Below are 26,372 nucleotides of genomic sequence, written 5' to 3'. Positions count from 1 at the left end.
CTCATATTCAACCCCCCGAATAATGCAGAGTCCACGTGGCCCCTAAAAGACCACGTCTCTCTTGAACTTCGGAGCGGTTAACCAGGACAGAGGGCACTCACGCACCTCCGATATTTCCGCTCAGGAAACCTGGCAGTCTCCTAATTGGGCCTGGGCATCCAGTCCAGATAGCGAGATCATGGTCCAGCGCTGGGGACTATAAATACCCTTTTTCACTAGAGGGTCAGGTATTCACTTATTTCTAACCTTTAGCTTGTACTTGCTCTCCTCTGCTCCTCTACTCACTTTGGCATCGGAGTACCTGCAAGGTACCCCCCCCCCCCCCCCCCCCCCTTCACTTCACGAACACCCACCATCCGAGCAGGCCGCGACGATTCTTCTGATCAGGTACGATTAACTTGTAAATGAGATATAAATATTGTTGGATCACATAAAGTATTTTTATAAGAAAACTCTCATCTATTTATTTATTTACCATAAACAAATAAGAATATTATTAACCAATTTATAATTAAAATTTCTACAAATACGAATAAAAAAGAAAGAATCGAATCAATCACTAAAAATAATTTAAGAGTGCCAAATCGTATAAATAATTTAAGAGTAATGGAATACATTTTGACAATGTAAAAATACACTCACCATAAACAATGTAAAAGTTACGGTCTAACTTAATGGAATACATTTGTATATTATCTTTGAAGAAGAAAAAGTAATGTAACATTGACTTGACTTGGTAATGGCCCTTTGAAGGAGAATATAAAATGATGCTACTAGTATATAAGAATCAAACACGGCACCTATACTATACCTCACTCTCAAACATAAATTAAAAACAAGTGTCAAATGATTCTCAATCACATTTCTTCCTTCATGATGACAATATTAGCAATAATATCGCTAATGCCCCTGCTTGGAAATAGCGAGAATATCCCATCCCCTTCCATGAGATGCCCTTTCAAAATATCTTGTAAACATGATAACAAGATTATTGAACTACCTGCTTTCCCAGTACCTATAAAACTCCTCGTTAAGGAAATTAACTATACATCGCGAGTATTACAAACAAGCGACCCTGGAAATTGTCTTCCACGGCTCTTTCTTCGCCACAATTTCCCTTTGTCAATTTTTCCTTTACGGATTAGTTCTGTGTCGCCTTGGCGTTTGGGTTGGTATTGGGGTTGGGAAGAATCACTGGAATTTACCAATATTACTTTCTTTGATTGTTCTTCATTAGGACAGCGTTATCTGAGGAAAGACGTGGGGGTACCTGATCCCCAGCAGGACATGGTTTCTTGCCCAATTTATATGGCAGGATTTTACGAGGATATGGTTTCTTCAAACCTTGTATCCTGCACCAAACTGTCTCAACCAGTTTCCCCCCTTTCTCTTTCGGAACAAACGTTAGACGAGATACAATACCAAAGCTCAATCTCATTGTCATGGTCGGAAACAAATTTTGACAGAAAATGCTTAGAATGTAAGCACAAATCAAAGAAGAAGATTATTTTATCCTCTGCAGGTGAGATACCTTCACTTCTATATTTAATTTTGTTTGTTTGTTGAGGTTGGTTCGGATTCACACTTTTCTTGAGGCTGGGTTTATAGTAAATACTACTGCTCCCTCGGTCTTAAAATAATAACGGGTAGATTGAGGGTTGGGTTGATTGAGGGTTGGGTTGGATTAGGTCTAATTTAATTAAATTCAATTCAATAAATAATTTTTTATTTGAGTTGACTGTTTAACTTTAACCCGTCATTTTAAGACTAAATTTGAATTAAATTAATCCCCTCATCAATGAGTTGAATTGTGTTAGATTTGTGAGTCATCCATTAAATATAATTTTTAAATTTTAAATAAAATATTAATTTATTTTACAAAAATATTTAAAAAAATTATAAAATTTTGTATTTGAATAAAATTTATTATTTAATATCTAAAAATTCTTTTACGATTTAGATCAAGTCAAGAAAAATATACAAATGATGTAAAGTATAATTTAAAAAGTAAGATATATCTCTCTTCGATTAAATAAATATGATCTCCTAAATTTGATTTAAAGTTAGACTTTTACTATTAATAAAAGTTATAATTATATTAAAAAAATTTATTTGATTTATGCTAGATAATTTATAAATAGAATAAAATAAAAATAGAGTGACATGTTAATGAGTTGGATTCGCGGGTTTGTGGGTTTAAAACTTCAAACTCGTTACCCAAACTAAATACTAATGAGTTTGAATGGGTTGGTTTGGATTGATCTTGTACATGATTGAGTTGGGTAAAAATAAGAGTTGTATTAGATTAGATGAGCGAATTCGTGTGTTAGCCCGTATTCATGAACACCTCTAAAAATAAGTGTCATATTTGATCTAGTATTAGTTATTCAAGTATTTTAATTATTATTAATATAAATATGAAAATATGATAAATTGAGAATTAAGTAGAAAATAGAATTGAAAGATCGAAACTAAATTTGATAAAAACTAAAAACTAAAAAACATTTATTTTGATACAAATAATTTTTTAGAAATTCAACATTCATTTAAGGAATGATATATTTACACTGAAAATGAGAATTATTATCGATGACAATAAAACTAAGAGGAGTGATATATTTACACTAAAGTTAACATATAACCCAATATTTATATAGGAGCAATGCTATTTAATACGAAATAATATGAAGAAGAAATGTAAAAATAATATGTGTCGCTATTTTAGAGGTGAATTTTAAATTAATTTTAATTTTTTTTTTTAGTAGGGATCATGGAGTTGTGGTAATAATGAATGGTTAGAATTTATTCTTACATTTCTTGTTTTTTTGTTTTTTTTCTTACTGATATGCATTTTCCTTGGTATGGTAATGTATACTTTTTTTTTGTTTTTATTTATTATTTTAATCAAAAATTAAAATTTGTGCCAATGCAAAATGAACATTAAAATCTACGGTGGAATATATGATATAATAATTGAAGTGTCAATATACCATTCCTTATGCTGTAAAATCAATTTTTTACCATTAAACTAACATTTCTAGAACAATTACTCCTTCCGTTCTAAATTATTTGTCGACCCCAGAGATTACGAAATAATAATAAATGAAAAAGAGAGAAGTATGACTTTATTAAATTATTATAATTAACTATTGATGTATTCGAAATAACATTATTATTAAGTGAAAAACAATAAATTAAGAGTATTTATTATAGGAAATAATTAGAAGATTAAATATAAAATTACATTGATAGTGTAAAGTGACAAGTATTTTAGGACAATTTTTTTCTTCAAATGTGACATTTATTTTGGAACAGAGGGAGTAATATTTAAGTTTGTCAATAACATAGATTATACCTATATACTCCCTCTGTTTATTTTTTAGTGTCGTTTTAGAGAAATTTGTCTGTTTCTATTTAAATGTCGTTTTATAATTTAATGTTATAATAATTAATTATACTCTTAATAACTCCTTGAATTTGTCACTAAAAAAAGATAATTATGATTGAATTTATTTGAAAAGAGAAAATAAATGAAAAAGAGAAAATAAATGAGAGTATAATAAAAAAAATAACTCTAATAATCTATATTATCTTGGTGAAAGAGTTTTATGTTAAAATGATATTTAAAAAAGAGTGGAAGAAGTAATAATTAAAAAATAGAGAAATATTATTCTTATTGACACTTACTGTAATATTATAAGGTTTAATTTTTCAAAAATATTTAATTTATTATTTTTTTCTTTTTCTGACACAAATAAACACTTACAATGTAGTATTATAAAGTTTTATTCTTTTAGAATATTTAATTATTATTTTTTCTTTAATCTAACACAAATAAACACATATTTGTACTATAATTTATACGACATAAGTGTATAGTATATGATTTTTAAGTGTAAAGATAACAACCTAAAAAAAAAAAAAAAGACATACACTCTTATATAGCAAATAAGTTATATAGCTTTTATGCTAGTTGAGTTAATTTAAACTATTTGGTAAAACTAATTATTAAACTAGCTATACAAAATATAAAATGACGTAAAGCATACTTTTATAATCTCTTAAAAAATTCAATTAAAATAGCAAAGGTTTAGATGAAAGAAAAAGAATATAATTTTATTAATCTTTTAAAAAATTCAATTAAAATAGCAAAGGTTAAAATGAAAGAAAAAGTAACATTATATTGCATAAATACTACTTCAAATGGATTTGGATTTCGTATTGTGCTCACTTTAAATAGCATCTTAAAAACTCTTATAAACTCATGAAAAGTACTATAGATTTGTGAGATAATAAAGAATATTCAATATTCATACGAAGTCATAAGTTATCCGTTATATATTTGAAAATTGGTGTTATCAATTAAAACTAAGAAATTTATTTTAATATATTCGTGATAATTATTCAAGAATATTAAATATTTAATTTGCAGGAGCAATCATTGGCTCAACGGTACTTGTTCTTTTATTTGGTGGAGTTTTTCAAATATACCTCTATTTTAAAATGAAAGACGAAGATCATGCAAGAATTGAAAACTTTTTGAAGGATTACAAGGCTTTAAAGCCAACTAGATTCTCTTATGCTGATATAAAAAGAATCACACATAAATTTATAGATAAGTTAGGTGAAGGGGCTCATGGAACTGTTTATAAAGGTAAGTTGTCCAACCAGATTCAGGTTGCTGTAAAGATGCTTAATAATGTAGAAGGAGATGGGAAGGACTTCATAAATGAAGTGGGAACAATGGGCAAAATCCACCACATTAATGTAGTTCGTTTGCTTGGCTTTTGCGCGGATGGATTTCATCGTGCTTTAGTCTATGACTATTTTTCAAATGGTTCGTTGGATAAATTCATTTCTGCACTAAACAACAAAGATAATTTTCTTGGATGGGATAAATTACACCAAATTGCTCTAGGCATAGCAAATGGCATTGAGTATCTTCACCAGGGTTGTGATCAAACAATTCTACACTTTGACATCAATCCTCATAATGTCATGCTAGATGACAATTTCACTCCAAAGATTACAGATTTTGGTTTGGCTAAGATGTGTTCGAAAAATCAAAGTGTTGTATCAATGACTGCAGCTAAAGGAACATTAGGCTACATGGCACCTGAGGTTTTTTCTAGAAACTTTGGAAATGTCTCTTATAAGTCAGATATATACAGTTATGGTATGTTATTGTTGGAGATGGTTGGGGGAAGAAAGAATACAAAAATTATTGATGATGAAGAAAATATTCAGATTATGTATCCAGAATGGATCCATAATTTGCTTGAAGGAGGAGATATACAAATCCCTGTCGATGAAGAGGGTGATTTTAGAATTGCAAGAAAAATAGCAATTGTAGGACTTTGGTGTATCCAATGGCACCCTTTACATCGTCCAACAATGAAAACTGTGGTGCAAATGCTTCAAGGAGAAGAGGATAAATTAAAAGTGCCAAGCAATCCTTTCGAACCTACAACTTCAACTAATACCACAACTAATATTATTGTAGAACGTATGAATTTGGAACTGGATGTGATTCAAGAATTAGATTAGATATATGTGAGTTATACATATACTTATTAAATAAATGTTCTTTGCGAATAACAGCAACGTGTTGCTTTTAATCAAATTTTTATATTAGTCTATTTAATAAGGGATAATATAAGTGGAGATTAACTTAGTCCATGAATAGTTCTTACTCAAGTTACATTGTCTAATAACTCTTTATAGTTAATAAATTTTACCAATCTAATTGTGGAATATGTTCATATTACCTTAATGAACATGTATAATAGTGGTATATTTACAAACGACACGCATGGGGCGACACGAGGACTGTAACACCCCAAATTCTACCCAAAAATATCATGCGAGAAATCAGAGTATTTTAAAAACTATCAACAATGCATTTGGGATATCACATTTACTTCCTATAAACAACTCATAAACAGATACATAGAACTTTAATCTCAGAGAAGCACAAAACAACTTATAACAGCTCTTAGACAAACCAACTTCATTTTAATATGCAGCGGAATCATAACATTCGAATTGATAAACAAATCATCTTATTTAATCGGAAACAACTTCAAACATCATAGTACTTCTCATTATCCAATTTGGAACTCAACAACTAAAACATGAACAACATAGAAATAACAATATAGACAACCCCCGAGTGCTACGTATCAGAGCGACACACCAACCAGACACGGTGAATCTACAAACTTCCACAGCTATACTTGAGTACCTGCCAATTTCCCATGGTAGGGGAAACATCAACAGAAGGGGTGAGATATCAAACATTATAAAGGAAAGTATGATAATACATATAGCAAAGATAAAATCATACACAATTCACCACTTCTCAATATAAGCAATTTGCATCACAATAATAATGTTAACTATCAACTATAACAATGTATTCAAGTTTACAAGTATGTCATTCAAGCACATAATAACATATACTTCATAATCACAACGTAAATTAATACAACTATCAACAATGGCAAAACATGGTTCATATATTCCACATATATACATATATCATTAATATATATATATATATATATATATATATATATATATATATATATATATATATATATATATATATATATATATATATATATATATATATATATATATATATATATATATATATATTTGCATTCTCATCATATACGTTTCATTTACATATATCACCAAAATCATGTATCAAACATCACCAAATTTAATTCACATCTCATGCACACATAACAATCACCTAATCACATAATTACATATATTCAAACATCACATAACTCCAATGTAACTCAATGCAAGACATGTGACTCTATGCATGTGGTACCCAATATGGACCCAAAGTTCCACCGCTTTCGATTCATATAGAATCTAGCCACGCTTCAGATCCGGACAAGACCAAAGCCACCAAATGTAAACATATAGTTTATCGCTTTCCGATTCACTCTAGAATCCAAGCCACGCTTGTGTTTCAAAGAAATTTCACCTATGTTTCAAGGCACACTATGATATGAATGTATGTACAATCTCACAAATATATCCAATTAAGATCATCTCTACCATCTTAACTTTCCACATATCACAATAATTCAACTCTATGAATTATCCACCAATTGTACACAACATTCACAACACACACACATCATTCACATATGAGAGGCCAATTAATCAATTACGATTCACACAATCCAATTAACACTAGTAATCATACTATCTCATGTTAATTCTCATTTTTGTCAATTATACATGAACACACATTTTCAACATCAAGCAATTAGTCATTAGAATTAATGCTAACCAACTAACCATAAAGAATCAATATCAAAACAACATCATTGGCATGACAATATATATTTCTCAACATACATATTCAAGCCAAAACACAATTACAAACAATTTCTCAAAATACCGTAATTTACCGATAAACCGAATAATTGGTCCAAGTTCAAGTATATTCCAATTACATAGACTTATTGGAATCAATTCAACTAAAAATTTAACTATCCAATTAATAATTAAACTACATTAATTTCAATTCAACTATTATATTTCTATTCCATTATTTTCCAATTCTATAACAAAACCCATTATTTCACTATCAATGGTTTACTCACAACAAACATAACAATCTAATACACATAGATTATCAATTGCACACAACTTATCACATTTATATCATCACATTCCAACAATCATCAAATACCCAAAATTGCAACATAGAAGAACATGGATATCAAAGTATAGAATTAAACCCACTATAACATACTATCCTACAACCCTTTAGCATGAAAGAACCCCACCCTTACCTTGGCAAATATGAAATCTTTCACCATAGCTCTAAGCTTTTCTCCAAAATAAATCCTTCAAACATAATTTGGAGACACACCTAAAAACCAGTTCGGAAATCAGCTTATCAGACGAACTTAAAATCCTCAAAATCAAAATCGCTCCGGTCAGAACTTACCTCTATGAGTCATGAACGTTGTGTCAAAACCACGCGAAGATCCAACGGTTGGATTGAGAGATACATCCGTTTTGCTAAGGTGACTCAATGCTGAAACTTGCTGCGAAAATGAGGTTTCTTCTAGCTTTTCTCTTCCACCATTGTTCTCTTCCCTTTTGCCTCTTTTCTCTTCTTCCTATCTTTTCCCCCAAATGAAAATAGTAACCTCTAAAACCCTAACCTTCTCTTACTATCTCACTTATGTCAATTGAGCTTAATCCACCAATCCATCCATTATGTTTCTATCACTTAGGCCCATTTAGTTATATCTCTCTAATAACTCAATTAAGTCAAACAACACAAACACTCACATAATTAAATACTTAAATAATTATTATATCACATAATAACTAAATAAATAAGTTATTATTAAAAACATCAAATAATATAATTACTAATATAATTAATAAAAATATTAATAAAAATCGGGATGTTACAAGGACCAACATGTAGTAGGTTCCCCGCCTAAGGGTAAGTCGCCTAAACATGACTCCCTCTCACCAACGGCTCTCCTTAGGGGGAAACATGGATAGTGCGTGTATAATGTCCATAACCACATGTGGAAACAGTCTCGAGCTTCATGGTCAAGGTTGAACGGTTACTTCTTCTTAGGATCCCTCAAATCTAGATTCATAGGCCTCTATAAATATCTCAACCTTAGGGTTGAAGAGGACAATATGATATGGATACAATAAACACCCCTAAAGTAGAGCTTCTTACCCTCGTACGCTTGCTCTCACTACACGTAAACACTAAAGCCTATGGAAACACATACTAGCATAGGGGTGTTATGCATATGTACTTTTTTTAGCAAGTATAGTGGGGGGCCACCGTGGAGCTCTGGTAAAATTGGTTTGGGCCACATCCTCCATTGTTACCACCTCCTTGAAACTTGACAAAGTCTTCACTCCTATTTCTAATCGTCCTCAATCTTGGTTGCTATGAGGGTATAATCTCCCCAACAAAAGGATACTAGAGGATGCAGCGATTCCAATGCCATGGCAGAAATGTGTGTCGCCATGGACGAAATGCCCCGTTAAAACCAAAATTTGGAGGATAATATCCTCATCCCCTCTCAAACAATATATGGAAAGCACTTATCTCCAAGAGTTTTGAGCCTTCCTCCTTGGCGAAGTTCGATGGGCCTAGTGACCCTTACGAGCATGTCACCTCCATCAACACACGGTTGGCTATTATTATAGCCTCTAATTCTCTGAAATGCAAGTTTTTGTCTGACACTTTCATGGATGCAGCCCTATTATGGTACATAGGCCTACCTCGATCCTCCACCACTAGCTACCAGGATCTGGTGAAGAAAATCGTGCATCATTTCACAGTGAGTCGAGATAGAAAGATGTCCACCATTATCCTTTTCAACATTCGATACGGCTCGTCAGAGTCACTAAGGGAATATCTTGCTCATTTCAACGAAGACATGATAAATTTTCTCCACCTGAACCAAGAAATTTTTGTGGGGGCATTTAATAATGGCCTAAAAGTATGGAACTTTAACGAGTACCTCACCTAAAGGCGAACATATTTGTTATTAAATGTGGTCACAAGCATGGATCTACATTCTTGCAAGTATAAACTTCATAATCCCGCACAATATCCTCTATGAAGTTTTGATTAAGACAAGATCAATAGTTGTTATGACTTCGATCATATTAGAGTTCAAGTCTACGATGATGGTTACCATACTAGAAAAAAAATCTCAAGCCTCATCAAGAAAAGACACTCAAGATTGTAGTGCTTATATGATCGTTACATCTATAAAAGAATCCTGAAGCCTTAGGTTAATGAAACACATGATGTGTGAAAGCTCGCTAGGCTGTGTCTATCTGAGTGGCCAAAGTTTTTTGAAAATAAGCAAGTTTCTCCTAAGTTATAAGGAAACTCACACACACACACACACTTAAAAGACTTTTTCTTATCTTTTTATAGCTTAAAAATGTTTTCAAAACCGATCCAAAGTGATAAAAAACTGTCCACTAACTTTTAAAATATTTGTTTGGACTACCCAATCTATTCGGAACTTAAGCCAATTATTTGGAAAAAACTTGTCTAAACCATCCAATTGATTGGAGAAGGACCAAACACTTAACCAAATGACTAGGACAACATCTTAATGACTTGTAACAACTATGTATCCTTTCTTTCCTTTTAAACAATCATAATCGACTAATTTTAGGGCCTCCAATCGATTAGAGATACCAATGAATTGTCTCATCAATTCTGCTTGTGGATCAGCCCCTTTTCTGGTTTTTCCTTCTCCTATATAAAGGAGGGTCGTCTCCTCTTCATTTCACAACATTTTCCAAAGCTTTACACTTTTTTGGAATTTATCTCTCTATTTTCTCTCTTTCTCTCTCTAGAGATAACTTTTCTTTCACTTAAATTTCCTTGGTCCTTTTGAGTGAAATATTACTTGTGAGGAAGAATTTGTAATTAAGTGGTCGTGCAGTTGTTTTATTCTTGATATTATGATACTCTTGAAAAATTGAGCTTGGTTTGTGAGATATGTTAGAACAAGAATGGGATCTATGTTCAGAATCTGGTTTTGATGAAAACAAGCATATATTTTGTTAGTAACAATTTTATTGCTAATGATTTCATTGAGTGTGCAGATGTTAAGCTAAAAGCCTGATACGATATTCATCAAAAACAAGCATATTGACTGTATCAGAAACTGGCTTAAAGACTGAGGAATGAAACAGATCAAAAATAGTATCAGACAAGCTCAAAGAAATAAACCACAAATATCAGATGCATGAAGTCTCAAAATAACAAGAAGATCATAGAAATGAAACATAGTTAAATAATCAGATGTTCTGACTGAAAGCAAGTTCAACAATCAGAGTCAGAATATCAGAAGTCATCGAAGAAACAAAAGCTCGATATTACAAAGAAAAATAAGCTTCCTTAGAAGAACAAGCAACATCAACGTTCACAAGCAATGCCAACAAAAGATGTTCTGACCTAGTGATCAGAAACTTCTAAGAACATCGTAAATTGCTCCAATTAAGTCACATGCAAGAAATCACGGTACCCAAAGTAAAGACAAAATTATGACATCTATTTTAGCTATATAGTGAAAGAGTGAAAGAAGACATGCCACCAAAAGTAATCATCTTGGAAGAAGAAAATTAGAGAAGACACACCACTAACACCAATGATAAGATTCACCTTGGAAATAGGTATTTCCTGATTCAGTTTATACCAAGCATTAAATGTTATGTTCAAATATGGTTCAGCGGTTATGCTCTAACGGTAATATACCATAATTCTATATAAAGAGCAGAAGCTTGAAAGTGCAAAATTATAGAACAAGCATGAGTGTGTAAGAAAAATAACTGCACCTTAAGAGGCAACATACACAAAGTGTGTGATAAGAAAAACAAGAGTGTTGACAAAAACAAAATAAGCCTATGAGAAGAAAATCTTAAGTGAGAAATAGTAAAGTCTGCATATTATGTAGTGTGCTCCAATAGAGTAATGAGAGTTTGAAATATATCTGAGAGAGATTCACAAATACATGATCGGTCCAAATAATTTTTACATTGAATGACTAAAGAAACTGAATACACTGAGTTGTTGCTCTACAGTGTAGTATATTTACTTAAGTTCATTAATGTATTGCTAGATTGACAAGCTCAATGATCAGTATCGAAGAAGAGGATGAAGATCAATGCACAAGAAGCAATCAACACAAGAGTTGTTGCTCTTAATCGGCTTATCAAACAAAGAAAAGAAGATCTCAACCAGAAGACAAAGCCAAGAAGACTACAAGATAATTTTAATTCTTGTAATAATATGTAAAACACAAGAGTTGTTGCTCATATTGTGTTATTCCTTAGGAATCTTCTGATAAATTGTTTAGGCACCAGAAGTGACTTCTAGTCAATGTGTCATAAACAATATGCAATTAAAATAGGAGAAAATATGCTTGATAAGAAGCACACTTGTAATCTCAAGAAGAACAATTCTAGTTTGAATTGATGTTCCTTGAGTATCCTTTTGATTAGGACACTTGATATGTCCAAGAGGTCTAGTTAGAATATTAGAGGTGTCTAGGTCAATGAATGTTATATCTTGTTGAGATCACTGAATGGTTCATTGTCTAGGGTTAGTCACTTGCGGGTAGCTTGTGCAAGAGTTTCTAGGATTGATGAACACTATATCTTGTTAAGATCAATGAATGATTCATCATCTAGGGTTAGTCACTCGCTGGTAGCTTGTGCGGATGGTTAGTCACTCGCTGGTAGCTTGTGCGGATGGTTAGTCACAAGTAGGTTGCTTGTGCAGTTGTAATCAATATTAATTATAGTGGATTAAGTCCTCTACAGAAAGAGGCAAAATCACTTGAGAATGGTGGACTGGAGGTAGCCTTGTTAAGAAGGTGAACCAGGATAAAAATGAATGTGTCTTTTACTTTCTGAACCTTTATTTAACCCAGAATTTCCATGCAGTCCTTATTCAGAATTGTGCTTAACAAAGTCAGAAGTTCTGAGGAAGAAAAGAAACTAAATTAATGTATATCTTGTTGGTTATGCATTTTTATGTTTCTGCAATATTATCTAAAGCATATCCAAGAAGATGAGATACTAAGAGTATCAAAATATTTATAGAAAGGGAAATAAATATTGAAGAACACAATTCAACCCCCCCCCCCCCCTTTGTGTTTTTCTCCACCTTCAATATAAACTAGTCATAAAATCTATGTTTTATTTTTGAAACTTTTCCAAAAAAAATTTGTTTTGGTTATTGAGATAAGCTTGAAAATATATAAAAGGTTCGTTAGCTTAACTTAGGGTAATGACTATCTTTGGTTAGGGATAAGCCTACAAAGTCTCAAAATATCATATTTTATTAAGGTTCATGGATATAACATGTAAAATCTCAAAGTTTATAATCAAAATCTCAAGAATATCTGTTAGGGATAGAAGTAGACCAACAATAAGCTGGACTTGGATAAATATCTAGTGCAATCTCTCTGCACCTTACTCTTTTTATTTTCTAATATTTTACTTTTTTTATTTACGGGGCTATTTACTCTTAAGAAATTACTAGCATAGTTTCAAGTGTAATTGATCAAACCACTAAACTTATCGTGAATTTTAAATACCATAATTCACCCCCACCCCCATCTTGTGCTTGAAGTCACTTATCCAACAAGTGGCATTATAGCCTAACTCCTATTAAATAATAATCATCCCAAGAAGAAAAATGTCTTTAAGCTATTCACTAAATAACCCCTCGTCCTTTAATGCAGAATGATACATTTGAGGAAAGAGACAGTAAAAAATTTCATATAATGGATGGATCGTGGTATTTGGCATACTATGAAAGAAGGTCCATTTGATCCTACACACAAATTCTATGGTGTTTTATTGGACAAACATTCAAAGGATTGGACCAAAGATGATAAAGAGAATGTCAAGTGCGATTTAAAAATAAAAATGGCCATCACCACCGTTCTCGATTTTGCTGAATTTTCGCGAATTTCTCACTACGAAATTGCAAAAGAAATACGGGACATCCTCTAAATTACTCATTAAGATACTACTAAGATAAAAAGTGCTAGGTAGGGACATTAACCCATGAGTATGAACTCTTCGTAATAAAACTTGAAGAGAGCATAAATCAAATGCAAACAAGATTCACTCATATCGTGAGTCATATGAGAACTTTGGAAAAACATTCTCAATGAGGAACTTATCATAAAAATTATTAGATGTTTAAACCGTAGATGGCAACTCATAGTCACTGGGATTTATGAATCTAAGCGTTTAGGGACTATGGACACACACACACACACACACACACACACACTTTTTGGAAATTTTCAGGAACACGAAAAGGAACTCAAAAGGCTTACCATAGATAAAGAAGGAGAAAGAAAAACAAAAGTATGGCAATTAAAGTCGAGGAATCCGATTCTGATGGTGACATGTCCCTTATAGTAAAGAACTTCAAAATATTTTTATAAAATGATAAGAAGGAAAAAGAATAGCAAAAAAAAGATGAGGAAAAAATACCATTCATTCCAACATGCTACAACTATAGAAAGAAAGGGCATATCAGCCAAAATTGTCCCCTAATCAAGAAAACACATCCAAAGTTTAGAAAACCATAGAAAAATAAGAAAGCCTATGTTGCATGGGAATATAATTATATGGAATCCTGAGGTGTTGACTAAGAAAAAGAAGAAAAAATCAACATTTGTATCATGATAAATCATCAAGATAATGAGGTAACCTCCTACTTCTCTTATCGTGATATTTTATAATCTATAATAAGCTGACAAAAGAAACAAGAAACAATAAATAAATAGAAAAAACTTGTTTAAACATAAAACCAAACACCTTGTAATCTTGGATCAACTTGTGCACGAAAATACCATCAAATAGCATCAATGTAGTACCAAAGGTGCATCACACACAAACAACAATGGATCACATCTTGGAATATGGAATGGATCTAGAGATTTGTCAATTCTTTCACAAACTTTGAATCTTCTTCAAGAACACACCACCAAAATCGTTGATCTACTCACAATTAATAAAGAGATCGTGTTTAGATGAAGCTTTAGCTCAAATTTAGTGAGGTTCAATGTGGAACTCACTAACGTTTTGATGGAAGAAGAGAGCTTTGAGTGATTTGGGAAGGGATGAGAACAGAAAATGCAAGAGTTTCTTTGACTTTTCAAGCTTGGGATTAGTGGTGGTTTGGAGTTAGGCTTGGTAAATGAAATTAGGTTTGGTAAATGAATTTGGAGCCAAAATTATGATCCAATGGTGTATATGTTATCAAATAAGGGTACATGATAAGATTGATCAAAATGATGTAGGGAATTGATTTTGCAATCTAGAACATTCACCCCGCACACGAAAATGGTGACACACTCCTCAAAAGCTGAAAATTGCCTTCATTCTTCAAAATTTGCATTGGTTCAATTGATTGCTTCCTTATGCAAATTGATTTGCACTGGTGAAAAAGGAAAAATATGATGCAAAAACAGTTATAAAAATCGATTGTTGTCTTATGCAAATTGATTCACACTATTGAGATAAGCAAATCTGGTGCTGAAACAGTTGTGTAAATTGATTTACACTTTAATCACGCACAAGGTAAATTTAGGAGTCTTCCATTATTTAATCACTCTTCGATCCGAAAAGCGTGATATCGACGTATTCACACGCCCTTCAATCCAAGATTAATTAAATAGGGACAGCTGTCATATCCCAAAATTTGCCCTATTGCTATTACATTTTATTAACAGGGACGTAGCACAAATTCTACAAAGGGTGTATATCAAACTAGTGGGCTTGACATCTTGATTGGCAAGCCCATTTCAAAAGAGTAACCATTCTCTAAATTGTCCAATTCAAAAGATAGGAGTATACATTAAGTACAAGTGAGTATTTAATTGGGATTATTATTCATAAGAATATGAGGCCCAATTTTAGGATTCAAAATTATTTTTAAACTTGAGTTTTATAAACTTCCTCGGTTTATCTACAATATTTTGGATTTTTGTAATTGTTTGTTTCTGTCAAAAGTATAATAGTTTACTCTTAAACTATTTATATTTTAATAAATAGAAAATATTTGTCTATGCTTCATACACTTTCAATTGACTTTTTATTACAACTAAATAATATAGCACAATTGCTAGGGAAGTAAGACTTGCAAATAAGAAGTCGCAGGTTCGAATCCCATGCGTGACATTTTCACACTTTTTCTCTTATTTTTACCAATTTTAAAAAAAATGGGTTGTTGGGCTTTTGGATATGGGTTATTTCTTTTTTGGAATTTTTAACCTAAATTTCCCATTATAAATAGGATCTTTGGCAATCCTATTTGGGGACCTTTTTTTCACTTCGCGTACAATTTTTACACATTCACAACATACATTTTTTTCATTTCGTTTCACTACGCTTCTCTTCTCCCTCCGAGGGTTTCTCTTAGGGTTGTTTTGAACAACCCTAATCCGGCGTTGTCGATTAACTGACAATGGCCGACAAACCCTTTCCCCCTTTCAAACGCAATTTTCAAACCACTCAATCCCAAACGTTTCGACCGATAATTACCTATGAGGCCTCCCCCAAAAAAGGGTTTCTGGCCATTGTTGTCTCGATCTGACAATGGCCGGCTCCCCTAAAAAAGGGTTTCTGGCCATGTTGTCTCGATCTGACAATGGTCGGCTCCCCTAAAAAAGGGGTTTTTGACCATTGTTGTCTCGACCTGACAATGGCCTATTTTTTTCACTACATATGGTCACATGGTTTTGGCCTTTGGTCGTTGTTGTCTCGATCTGACAATTACCATATTAAAACCTTTAAGGTTTTATCCCTTTGGTCACCCCTTTTTTAAATCTATTAGTGAACAATTGTCAAACCTTTTTTTATAAAACCTAAACTTAAATATTAAATGGGTCCCCTTGAGTACAAGGGAGGAAAAGGGTGCCTAACACCTTCCCTTTGCCTTATTTACCTGCTTACCCAAATCTCTATTTTTTAAGGGTTTCTCACTTACCCAAATAAAGCCGGTTGCCACACATAGAGATAGAGTTTGAAAACTTACCTCTAAAACTTAAGTTTTATGGCTATGGTGGAGGACTTCCAGCAATGAATTGATGACTACAAAAGCTTCCTGGTACCTCACCGATGCTAACTGAATGTTTACTTCACTTTGAATGCTTCAGAGTTGTTCTACCCGATCCTTCTTGCTTGAGCTCCAAGTGAAAATGGAATATGATGATTTTTCACTTACAGATGAGTTGAAGGCATCTAAATAGCTTCCCTACCTCCAAAGGAACATCTTGATGTGCTTAAACTGCTTTGGCTCCCTCTGAATTGCTCTGCTCGACTCCAAGTGCACAAGCTCCAAGTTTAAAATGGATATGGTGTTCCAGCTACTACACAGCTCCAAAAGGGACTTGGATCACTTCCACTTACCCTTCTTGAGATGTTAGAACATTCAATTTCAATGGTTAAGCCCATGTGTAAGAAAATGCCTTCCTCACACCATCAACTTTTGAAAATTGAGTCAATGAGAGAGAATTTGGGGAAAGCAAGTAATGGAGTTGTTTTGATGTGAATTGAACTGAAAATGAAGCCTCTATTTATAGGAAAATGGTCTGAGTACTGATGGAATGAAGTAAGCTTTGATGAGGTCACTTTGAGGAACTTGGTGATGAAGAAATTTCAAAAATATCCAAAATGCAATGATGACAATTTTAATTCCACTTGATCCAAGCCATAGCCATTGATTACATCTGAGTTTAGGGATCATTTCTGATGTGTAGGAGTGCTCTAATTGGTTTAGAGAAGGTCCCCTTGATGAATCACCACTTGGCCATAAATTCCATTTTGTAATGATTATATAATCACATGTTCTTGATTTTTCGAATATTACCCAATCTTAGTACAATGATGCATTTGATTCCATATCATATCTTATGATATATTTGGATTTTAGATGCACCAATTATTAGAGGCACTTGCAAAAAATTGTCAAAAACTAAAGTTGGCCATGCCTTGAATTTCACCTTTGAATGCCTTACTTTGATCATGCATAACTCTTTTAAAAAATTGAATTAGGAAGTGATCCAATACTTTTTAGAAAGCATTGAGGATGTACTTAAATCCACTTGTTTCGGGTTTCCTCAAAATCATTATGGATCTTGGTGAAAAATGCCCATAAAGTTTGAAGAAAATTACGGTTTTTCAACACTTCAGGATTTTTCATGAACTTTGAAGCCCTATATCTCTCAAATGGTTGATCTTTTGAAGAAATATTGAAGGATAGAAAAACACTTAGAAAGGGGGGGTTTGAATAAGTGTAGCTTTAAAAAAACTTGACCGATAAAAATAAATTGCACAGTTATTTTTATCCTGGTTCGTTGTTAACTAAACTACTCCAGTCCACCCCCGCAGAGATGATTTACCTCAACTGAGGATTTAATCCACTAATCGCACAGATTACAATGGTTTTCCACTTAGTCAGCAACTAAGTCTTCCAGAGTCTTCTGATCACACACTGATCACTCCAGGAACAACTGCTTAGATACCCTCTAAGACTTTCTAGAGTATTCTGATCCACACGATCACTCTAGTTACAACCTGCTTAGATAACCTCTAAGACTTCCTAGAGTATTCTGATCCACACGATCACTCTAGTTACTTACAACTTAATGTAATCAATTCTAAGAGTATTACAATTGCTTCTTAAAAGCTATAATCACAAACTGTGATATTTCTCTTAACGTTTAAGCTTAATCTCACTAATATATTACAACAGCAATGTAGTGAGCTTTGATGAAGATGAAGATTCTGAGCTTTGAATAGAACAGAGTTTCAGCAAGTTAATATGAGTTGTTTTGTTCAGAATTGTTAACCTTGCTTCTCATCAGAACTTCATATTTATAGGCGTTGGAGAAGATGACCGTTGAGTGCATTTAATGCTTTGCGTGTTCCGTACAGCATCGCATTTAATGTTATACGCTTTTGTCAACTACCTCGAGCCTTGTTCACGCTGTGTCTACTGACGTTGCCTTTAATAGCTTCTAACGTTCCTTTTGTCAGTCAGCGTAGCCTGCCACATGTACTTCCTTCTGATCTGATGTTTGTGAATACAACGTTTGAATATCATCAGAGTCAAACAGCTTGGTGCAAAGCATCTTCTGATCTTCTGACCTTGAAGTGCTTCTGAGCGTGATACCATCAGAACTTCAGTGCTTCTGATCTCATGTTCTTCTGATGCTTCATAGACCCATGTTCTGATTCTGCTTCGACCATCTTCTGATGTCTTGCCATACCATGTTCTGATGTTGCATGCTGAACCCTTTGAGACAAAGCTTCTGAGCGCTGAATTATGCATACTCTTTATATATTTCCTGAAAAGGAAATTGCATTGGATTAGAGTACCATATTATCTTAAGCAAAATTCATATTATTGTTATCATCAAAACTAAGATAATTGATCAGAACAAATCTTGTTCTAACAATCTCCCCCTTTTTTATGATGACAAAAACATATATAAATGATATGAATTTGCGATCAGAAAGAGCAGACGGCAAAAGACAAATTACACAGCTATAGCATAAGCATGTGAATATGTCTCCCCCTGAGATTAACAATCTCCCCCTGAGATAAATAATCTCCCCTGAAATAAATACTCGAAGAACTTTAATAAAAGACTTCCCTGATTATTTCGGTAGAGACGATCACATAAGCTTCTGTCTTCAGAGAATTCATAGCTTCTGACTTCTGCTTCCATTGGACAGCTTCAGAACTTGAATTTCTTTAGATCCCTAGAACACTCATAGCTTCTGATTCCTGCTTCCATTTAGGACAGCTTCAGAACTTGAATTTCTTTGATCTTCAGAACATTCACAGCTTCTGATTTCTGCTTCCATTTAAGACAGCTTCAGAACTTGAATTTCTTTGATCTTCAGAACATTCACAGCTTCTGATTTCTGCTTCCATTTAGGACAGCTTCAGAACTTGAGTTTTCTGGATCTTTAGAACATTCACAGCTTCTGATTTCTGCTTCCCTCGGATAGCTTCAGAGCTTTGAATTTCTACCAACATCACTTCATGCTAGATTTGTATCAGAACATTGTTGAATGTACCAGAGCATCATCAGAGCATCTCTACATCCTGAAATGTTACAGAACAAAACTAAACGACAAAAGTCAGCATGAACGAGTCAGAACATAAAATGTATATTAGAACACATGATATGTATCAGAGCCATATAGGCTAAAATAATGTATCAGAGCAAATAGAATTTTGTCAGAACAAATAGACAAATATGGATCAAATTCTATTATCAGTGCTTCTGATTCTGAAGCTTGACAGCACTCAGCTTGCTTCAGTTTCCATAAGCTATTTCTGATCATTTCTTTTTGCTTCTGATTCTGAAGCTTCATAGCACTCAGCTTGCTTCAAGAATCCAAGAACTTGATTCATCTTGTTGCTCCTCATGTTGGTCTTGAATGATTCCTGCAACAACACAACTTAAAAACATATGAAGCTTGCAGCTTCTGTTAGTAAATGTCGGGTCTTTTTACTCGGTAACTGATAATATTAATCAGATCATTTATCATATATTTTCTCCCCCTTTTTGTCATAACATCAAAAAGCATACAAGATTCAGATGCAAAGCAAGAGACAAAAGGAAAGAAACACAAATAACTTTTCATTGATTTCAACAAGAAAGATTACAAAAGAGGAATGCAGGAAAAACAGATGCAACAAGGAAAGAAAACTACAAAGACCAAAGGACTAAGATCCTAGCCTACGCAAAATCCGCGCCAGAACATCATGAATCCCGTCAGTGCTTGTAGCTTGCCTTGCCATGAAGGAGCGAAACTCAACATTGGCTACTTCTTGCGCGTCCAAACGAGAAGCCAGCATAGCTTGATTCTGATGAAGAGCTTCCAAGGTTTCCATCAGAGCTGAGGCTTCACCAGAAGAAGAGGCACCAGAATTTCTGCCAAAAGGGATAGCAATCTTAGCAGGGTGATCTTCTGGAAGGTCTTTAGCTTGTGCATCTTCCATCTCCTCATCTGAGTCTGACTCAGAAGTAGCCTTAGCATATTCTGGTTCAGGCAGCTCAGAAGTTCCAACTTCCAACGCTTGAAGAATAGCTGCTAGGTTTGTTGGAGGAGTAGGACCAACAACTTCAGCAGGATAAACCACTACTGGAAAGACCATGTGAGGTGCTTTATCAGAAGGGTTCATTCTGAACCAGTTAAACAGCCACTGAAAATCTCCAGTCAGCACAGGAAACCATGGTCTCCACACCACGATGTCTCTGCAGAGATTTTCTTCTTCCAACTCATCTGCAGGTATCTTCTCCTCAAGAACTCTTCTGTTCCTGATGAGATGGTGATAGCTGCTTTCACCAACTTCCAACCGAAGACCACGAACACCAGGAGCTTCAGACATGATCCTTCTCTGAGTGTCTGTAGCCCTAACCAGAAAATCCTGACGAAAGGTATCCCAAAGGTTGCTTGTAGCATACTCATCCAGATGGTTAAGGTGAGCAGCACCCAGAATCTCCAACCAGCCATTTACATCAGAATGTAAAAGCTCCAGAAATGATTGAGTGGTAGGGGTTGGAGGGTTGACAGTGAACCTGGAGTCGGGAAAAACAACACTGTAGGGGTTAGGTGTTCTGGTGGGAAAAGGGTGTGAGAGAGATGAAGAAATATCTGATGGATGGGTTGAAGGAGAAGAGATATCAGATGGTGAAGAAGGTGGTTCCGAAAGGATGAATGAGGAGGAAGAGGTGGTGGAGGTCTGTGAAGAGGGAGGTGATTGAGGGGTACCGTCAAGGGGTTGATACACACGTCTAGAGTAGTTTCCAGACATCATAGCTTCAAACGGGTTCACTTTGAGAGGGTCATAGGTGATCCTTACTCTTTTTGGTTTGGTTTCTAGTTCAGCAGTTGCCTTTCTCTTTTGTTTTCGATCATTATCTTGATTCCCAGAGCTTGACGATGGATTCATGATGAAGTTGCAGATATTGGAAACTGCTAGGGTTTATGATATGAATGCAAAGAGAGAGGACGAAAAAGAAACTGAATGCAAAGTGAGAAAAATATAAGAGGGAAAAGAAACGTTTGAAGAATATAAAAAGAAAACTGAAAGAGAGTAAATGATGAAAAGAATTTAATGTTACGTGACGTGAGGAGAGATAATAATGACAAAAGACGTGATTTGCACAATTACCTAAGTAGACGTCCCCTCAACTGCACGCACGCTTGTCCAGGAATAGTGAACACGTGTTTACCATCTGGATAGCCAGTTACAGCTGTTTTGCTTTTAAAGAGATTCTGAATCAACTTAGACAATGAAACGTTAGTAATAACTGAATCACAATTTCTAATTGATTTCAATCAGAACTTCTTATAAACAAAAAAAAACAATTTCATTTCAGAAGATACTCATACATAAGAACTTCTCATCTTCTCATTCTGGGCATAAATCCATACTGATGTTCTTCAGAATGAACTTAAACCTATCTTCAGCCAGGGGTTTTGTAAAGATATCAGCCCATTGATGGTCTGTATCCACAAAGTTTAAAGATAGAACACCTTTCTGAACATAGTCCCTTATGAAATGATGTTTAATCTCAATATGTTTAGCTTTTGAATGAAGAATAGGATTCTTAGATAAACATATAGCAGAAGTATTATCACAGAATATAGGAATGTTACTCTCATATATCTGATAATCTTCTAGCTGACTCTTCATCTAGAGCATCTGTGTACTGCAACCAGCAGCAGCGACATATTCTGCTTCTGTTGTTGAAAGAGCAATAGTTGCTTGCTTCTTGCTATACCAGGAGATCAAATGACTTCCAAGAAATTGGCAACTTCCTGAAGTACTCTTTCTTTCAATTCTGTCTCCAGCATAGTCAGCATCGCAGAATCCTACTAAGTTGTATTCTTTAGATTTTCTGTAAACTAAGCCAACATTAGTAGTACCTTTCAGATACCTTAGAATTCTCTTAACAGCAGTTAAATGAGATTCTCTAGGATCTGATTGGAATCTAGCACACAAACAAACACTGAACAAAATTTCAGGTCTAGAAGCAGTCAAATATAGAAGAGATCCAATCATACCTCTGTATAACTTCTGATCTACCTTCTTACTTACCTCATCCTTACCTAGGATGCATGTTGGATGCATAGGAGTTTTGGCTTCTTTGCAGTCTAGAAGATTAAACTTCTTCAGAAGTTCTTCACATACTTGGTTTGGTGAACGTACGTTCCTTCTGATGTTTGATTTATTTGTATTCCAAGGAAATACTTGAGTTCTCCCATCATGCTCATTTCAAACTCAGCCTGCATAGACTCAGCAAACTCCTTTCCAAGTGTAGCATTAGATGTTCCAAAAATAATATCATCTACATATATTTGACAAATTAAAATATCCCTTTTAAAGGTTTTACAAAAGAGAGTAGTGTCCACTTTTCCTCTAGTGAAACCATTATCCAGAAGGAAAGAACTTAAGCGTTCATACCAAGCTCTGGGAGCTTGTTTCAATCCATACAACGATTTCTTTAGTTTAAAAACATGATTAGGAGACATAGTGTCTTCAAAACCAGGAGGTTGATGGACATAAACTTCTTCATCTATATAACCATTTAAGAAGGCACTCTTAACATCCATCTGATAGAGAGTGATGTTATGTTGAGTGGCAAATGAAATTAATAGACGAATAGATTCTAACCTGGCCACTGGTGCAAAGGTTTCTGTATAGTCAATCCCTTCTTGCTGACTGTAACCCTGAGCCACCAGTCTGGCTTTGTTCCTTACCACTTCACCTTTCTCACTGAGCTTGTTTCTGAAGACCCATTTTGTACCGATTATATTGAATCCATCTGGTCTAGGAACAAGATCCCAAACATCATTCCTTGTAAACTGATTCAGTTCTTCTTGCATAGCAATTATCCAGTCTGGATCTTCTAGAGCATGATCAACAGAAGTTGGCTCGATCAAAGATACAAGACCTAATTGACAGTCTGCATTGTTCTTAAGGAATGCTCTTGTTCTGATTGGATCATCCTTCTTTCCAAGAATGACATCTTCTGAATGACCAGAAATGAGTCTGGATGATCTTCTGACAGATGGTTCTTCAGGAATGCTTAGATTCTCCAGAGAAGCTGATACTTGATCTTCAGATTCTTTGCTTCTGAGAAGCTCTGCTTCTGATGCGTTGCTTCTTGGCTCAACAACTTCTGATATATCAATATCACAATCTGCAAAATTATCAAACTGCTTTGGTTTTTCAGAACCAAGCTTATCATCAAACCTGATATTGATTGATTCTTCTACAATCAATGTTTCAGTATTGTATACTCTGTAGCCTTTTGAGCGTTCAGAATATCCAAGAAGGAAACATTTTTGTGCTTTGGAATCAAACTTACCAAGATGATCTTTAGTGTTCAGAATAAAGCACACACATCCAAAAGGATGGAAATATGAAATGTTGGGCTTTATATTCTTCCACAATTCATAAGGAGTCTTATTTAGAATAGGTCTGATAGAGATTCTATTCTGAATATAGCATGCAGTGTTTATTGCTTCTGCCCAGAAATGCTTAGCCATATTGGTTTCATTGATCATGGTTCTGGCCATTTCTTGCAGAGTCCTATTCTTTCGTTCTACAACTCCATTTTGCTGTGGAGTTCTAGGACAAGAGAAATCATGGGCAATACCATTTTCTTTGAAGAACTCTTCAAAGAATCTGTTCTCAAATTCACCACCATGATCACTTCTAACCTTTATGATTTTACACTCTTTTTCAGATTGAATCTGAATGCAGAAATCAAAGAACACTGAATGAGACTCATCCTTGTGTTTCAAGAATTTTACCCATGTCCAGCGGCTATAATCATCTACGATGACTAATCCATATTTCTTCCCTCTGACAGATGCTGTTTTGACTGGGCCAAACAGATCAATGTGCAAGAGTTCTAATGGCCTTGAGGTAGAAACAACATTCTTGGACTTGAATGCAGGTTTGGAGAACTTGCCCTTCTGACATGCTTCACAAAGAGCATCTGATTTGAATTTCAGATTAGGGAGTCCTCTGACAAGATCCAGTTTGTTAATCTGAGAAATCTTTCTCAAACTAGCATGACCTAATCTTCTGTGCCAGACCCACTGCTCTTCAGAAACAGACATAAGACAAGTCACCTTCTGACTCATAAGATCTTGCAGATCTGTCTTATAAATGTTGTTCTTCCTCTTGCCTGTAAATAGGATTGAGCCATCCTTCTGATTTACAGCCTTGCAAGACTTTTGATTAAAGATTATATCATAACCATTGTCACTCAATTGACTGATAGATAAGAGGTTATGTGTTAATCCTTCTACAAGAAGTACATTAGAAATGGAAGGAGAGTTACCAGACTTTATAGTTCCAGAGCCAATTATCTTGCCCTTCTGATCTTCTCCAAACTTGACTTCTCCTCCAGACTTAAGCACCAGGTCTTGGAACATAGACCTTCTTCCTGTCATGTGTCGTGAGCATCCAGAGTCCAGGTACCACGACATGTTGTGCTTTGTCCTTTTTGCAGCCAAGGATATCTGCAATAGGAATAATCTTATCCTTAGGTACCCACATTTTCTTAGGTCCTTTCTTGTTAGATTTTCTCAAGTTCTGATTGAACTTGGGTTTAACATTGTAAGCAATAGGAGGAACAGCATGATAATTCTTAATGTGAGTTTCATGATATTTCCTAGGTTGTGTCACATGCTTCTTAGTGTGTGTAATGTGAAAACTTTGAGCATGTGAAGTGTGCCTAATATCATGTGAGTGGCCATACTTGAACTGATCATACAATGGCTTGTATGTGATTTTCATCTTATCAACAGGTTCAAGTTTATATGGGGTTTCACCCTCAAAACCAATGCCGACTCTTTTGTTTCCAGACACAGCATATATCATAGAAGCTAGCTGACTTCTGCCAATACTTCTAGATAAGAACTTCCTGAAACTTAAATCATATTCTTTCAGAATATGGTTTAGACTAGGAGTGGATTTTTCTGAATCAGAAGGAGATCCAACATTATTGGATAATTTTAAAAGTTTTTCTTTTAATTCAGAATTCTCCAACTCAAGCTTCTTTGTTTCAAATTCAAATAGCTTTTTCAGCTTTTTGTATTTGAGACTAATCTGAGACTTGAATTCCAGAAGTTCTGTTAGACTGGAAACTAACTCATCTCTAGTAAGTTCAGAAAATACCTCTTCAGAATCTGATTCTGATGTAGATTCTGATCCGTCATCTTCTGTCGCCATCAGCGCACAGTTAGCCTGCTCATCTTCAGAGTCTGAATCATCTTCTGACTCATCCCAGGTTGCCATAAGACCTTTCTTCTTATGAAACTTCTTCTTGGGATTTTCCTTCTGAAGTTTTGGACATTCATTCTTGAAGTGTCCAGGCTCATTGCATTCATAGCACATGACCTTCTTCTTGTCAAATCTTCTGTCATCAGAAGATTCTCCACGTTCAAATTTCTTTGAACTTCTGACGCCTCTGAACTTCCTTTGCTTGTTCTTACAGAGTTGATTTAGCCTTCTGGAGATCAAGGACAGTTCATCTTCTTCTTCAGATTCTGATTCTTCAGGATCTTCTTCTCTAGCCTGAAAAGCGTTAGTGCATTTCTTGATATTGGATTTTAATGCAATAGACTTACCTTTCTTTTGAGGCTCGTTTGCATCCAGTTCAATTTCATGACTCCTCAGGGCACTGATTAGCTCTTCCAAAGAGACTTCATTTAGATTCTTCGCAATCTTAAATGCAGTCACCATAGGACCCCATCTT

General features: G+C 34.4%; 1 protein-coding gene across 1 annotated transcript; it reads left to right on the top strand.

Moving 5' to 3' along the window:
• The first annotated feature begins 805 nt into the window (after positions 1-805).
• LOC131596068 (rust resistance kinase Lr10-like) lies at positions 806-5,598 on the top strand. The gene is made up of 2 exons (XM_058868627.1): positions 806-1,522; positions 4,433-5,598. The coding sequence occupies exons 1-2, from the start codon at positions 847-849 to the stop codon at positions 5,545-5,547; spliced, it is 1,791 nt and encodes a 596-aa protein (XP_058724610.1). The 5' UTR covers positions 806-846; the 3' UTR covers positions 5,548-5,598.
• Positions 5,599-26,372: the final 20,774 nt, after the last annotated feature.

This window comes from Vicia villosa, linkage group LG4 (genome assembly GCF_029867415.1).
Source record: "Vicia villosa cultivar HV-30 ecotype Madison, WI linkage group LG4, Vvil1.0, whole genome shotgun sequence".
Classification (NCBI taxonomy): Eukaryota; Viridiplantae; Streptophyta; class Magnoliopsida; order Fabales; family Fabaceae; genus Vicia; species Vicia villosa.
This window is presented reverse-complemented; position numbering and strand designations above follow the sequence as displayed.

What these genes read in the sequence shown, in the direction of transcription:
- LOC131596068 (XM_058868627.1), top strand. Translation starts at nt 847, where the DNA reads ATGATTCTCAATCACATTTCTTCCTTCATGATGACAATATTAGCAATA. An exon ending in GATTATTTTATCCTCTGCAG is followed by an intron (nt 1,523 to 4,432) that starts GTGAGATACCTT and finishes TTTAATTTGCAG; the next exon opens with GAGCAATCATTGGCTCAACG.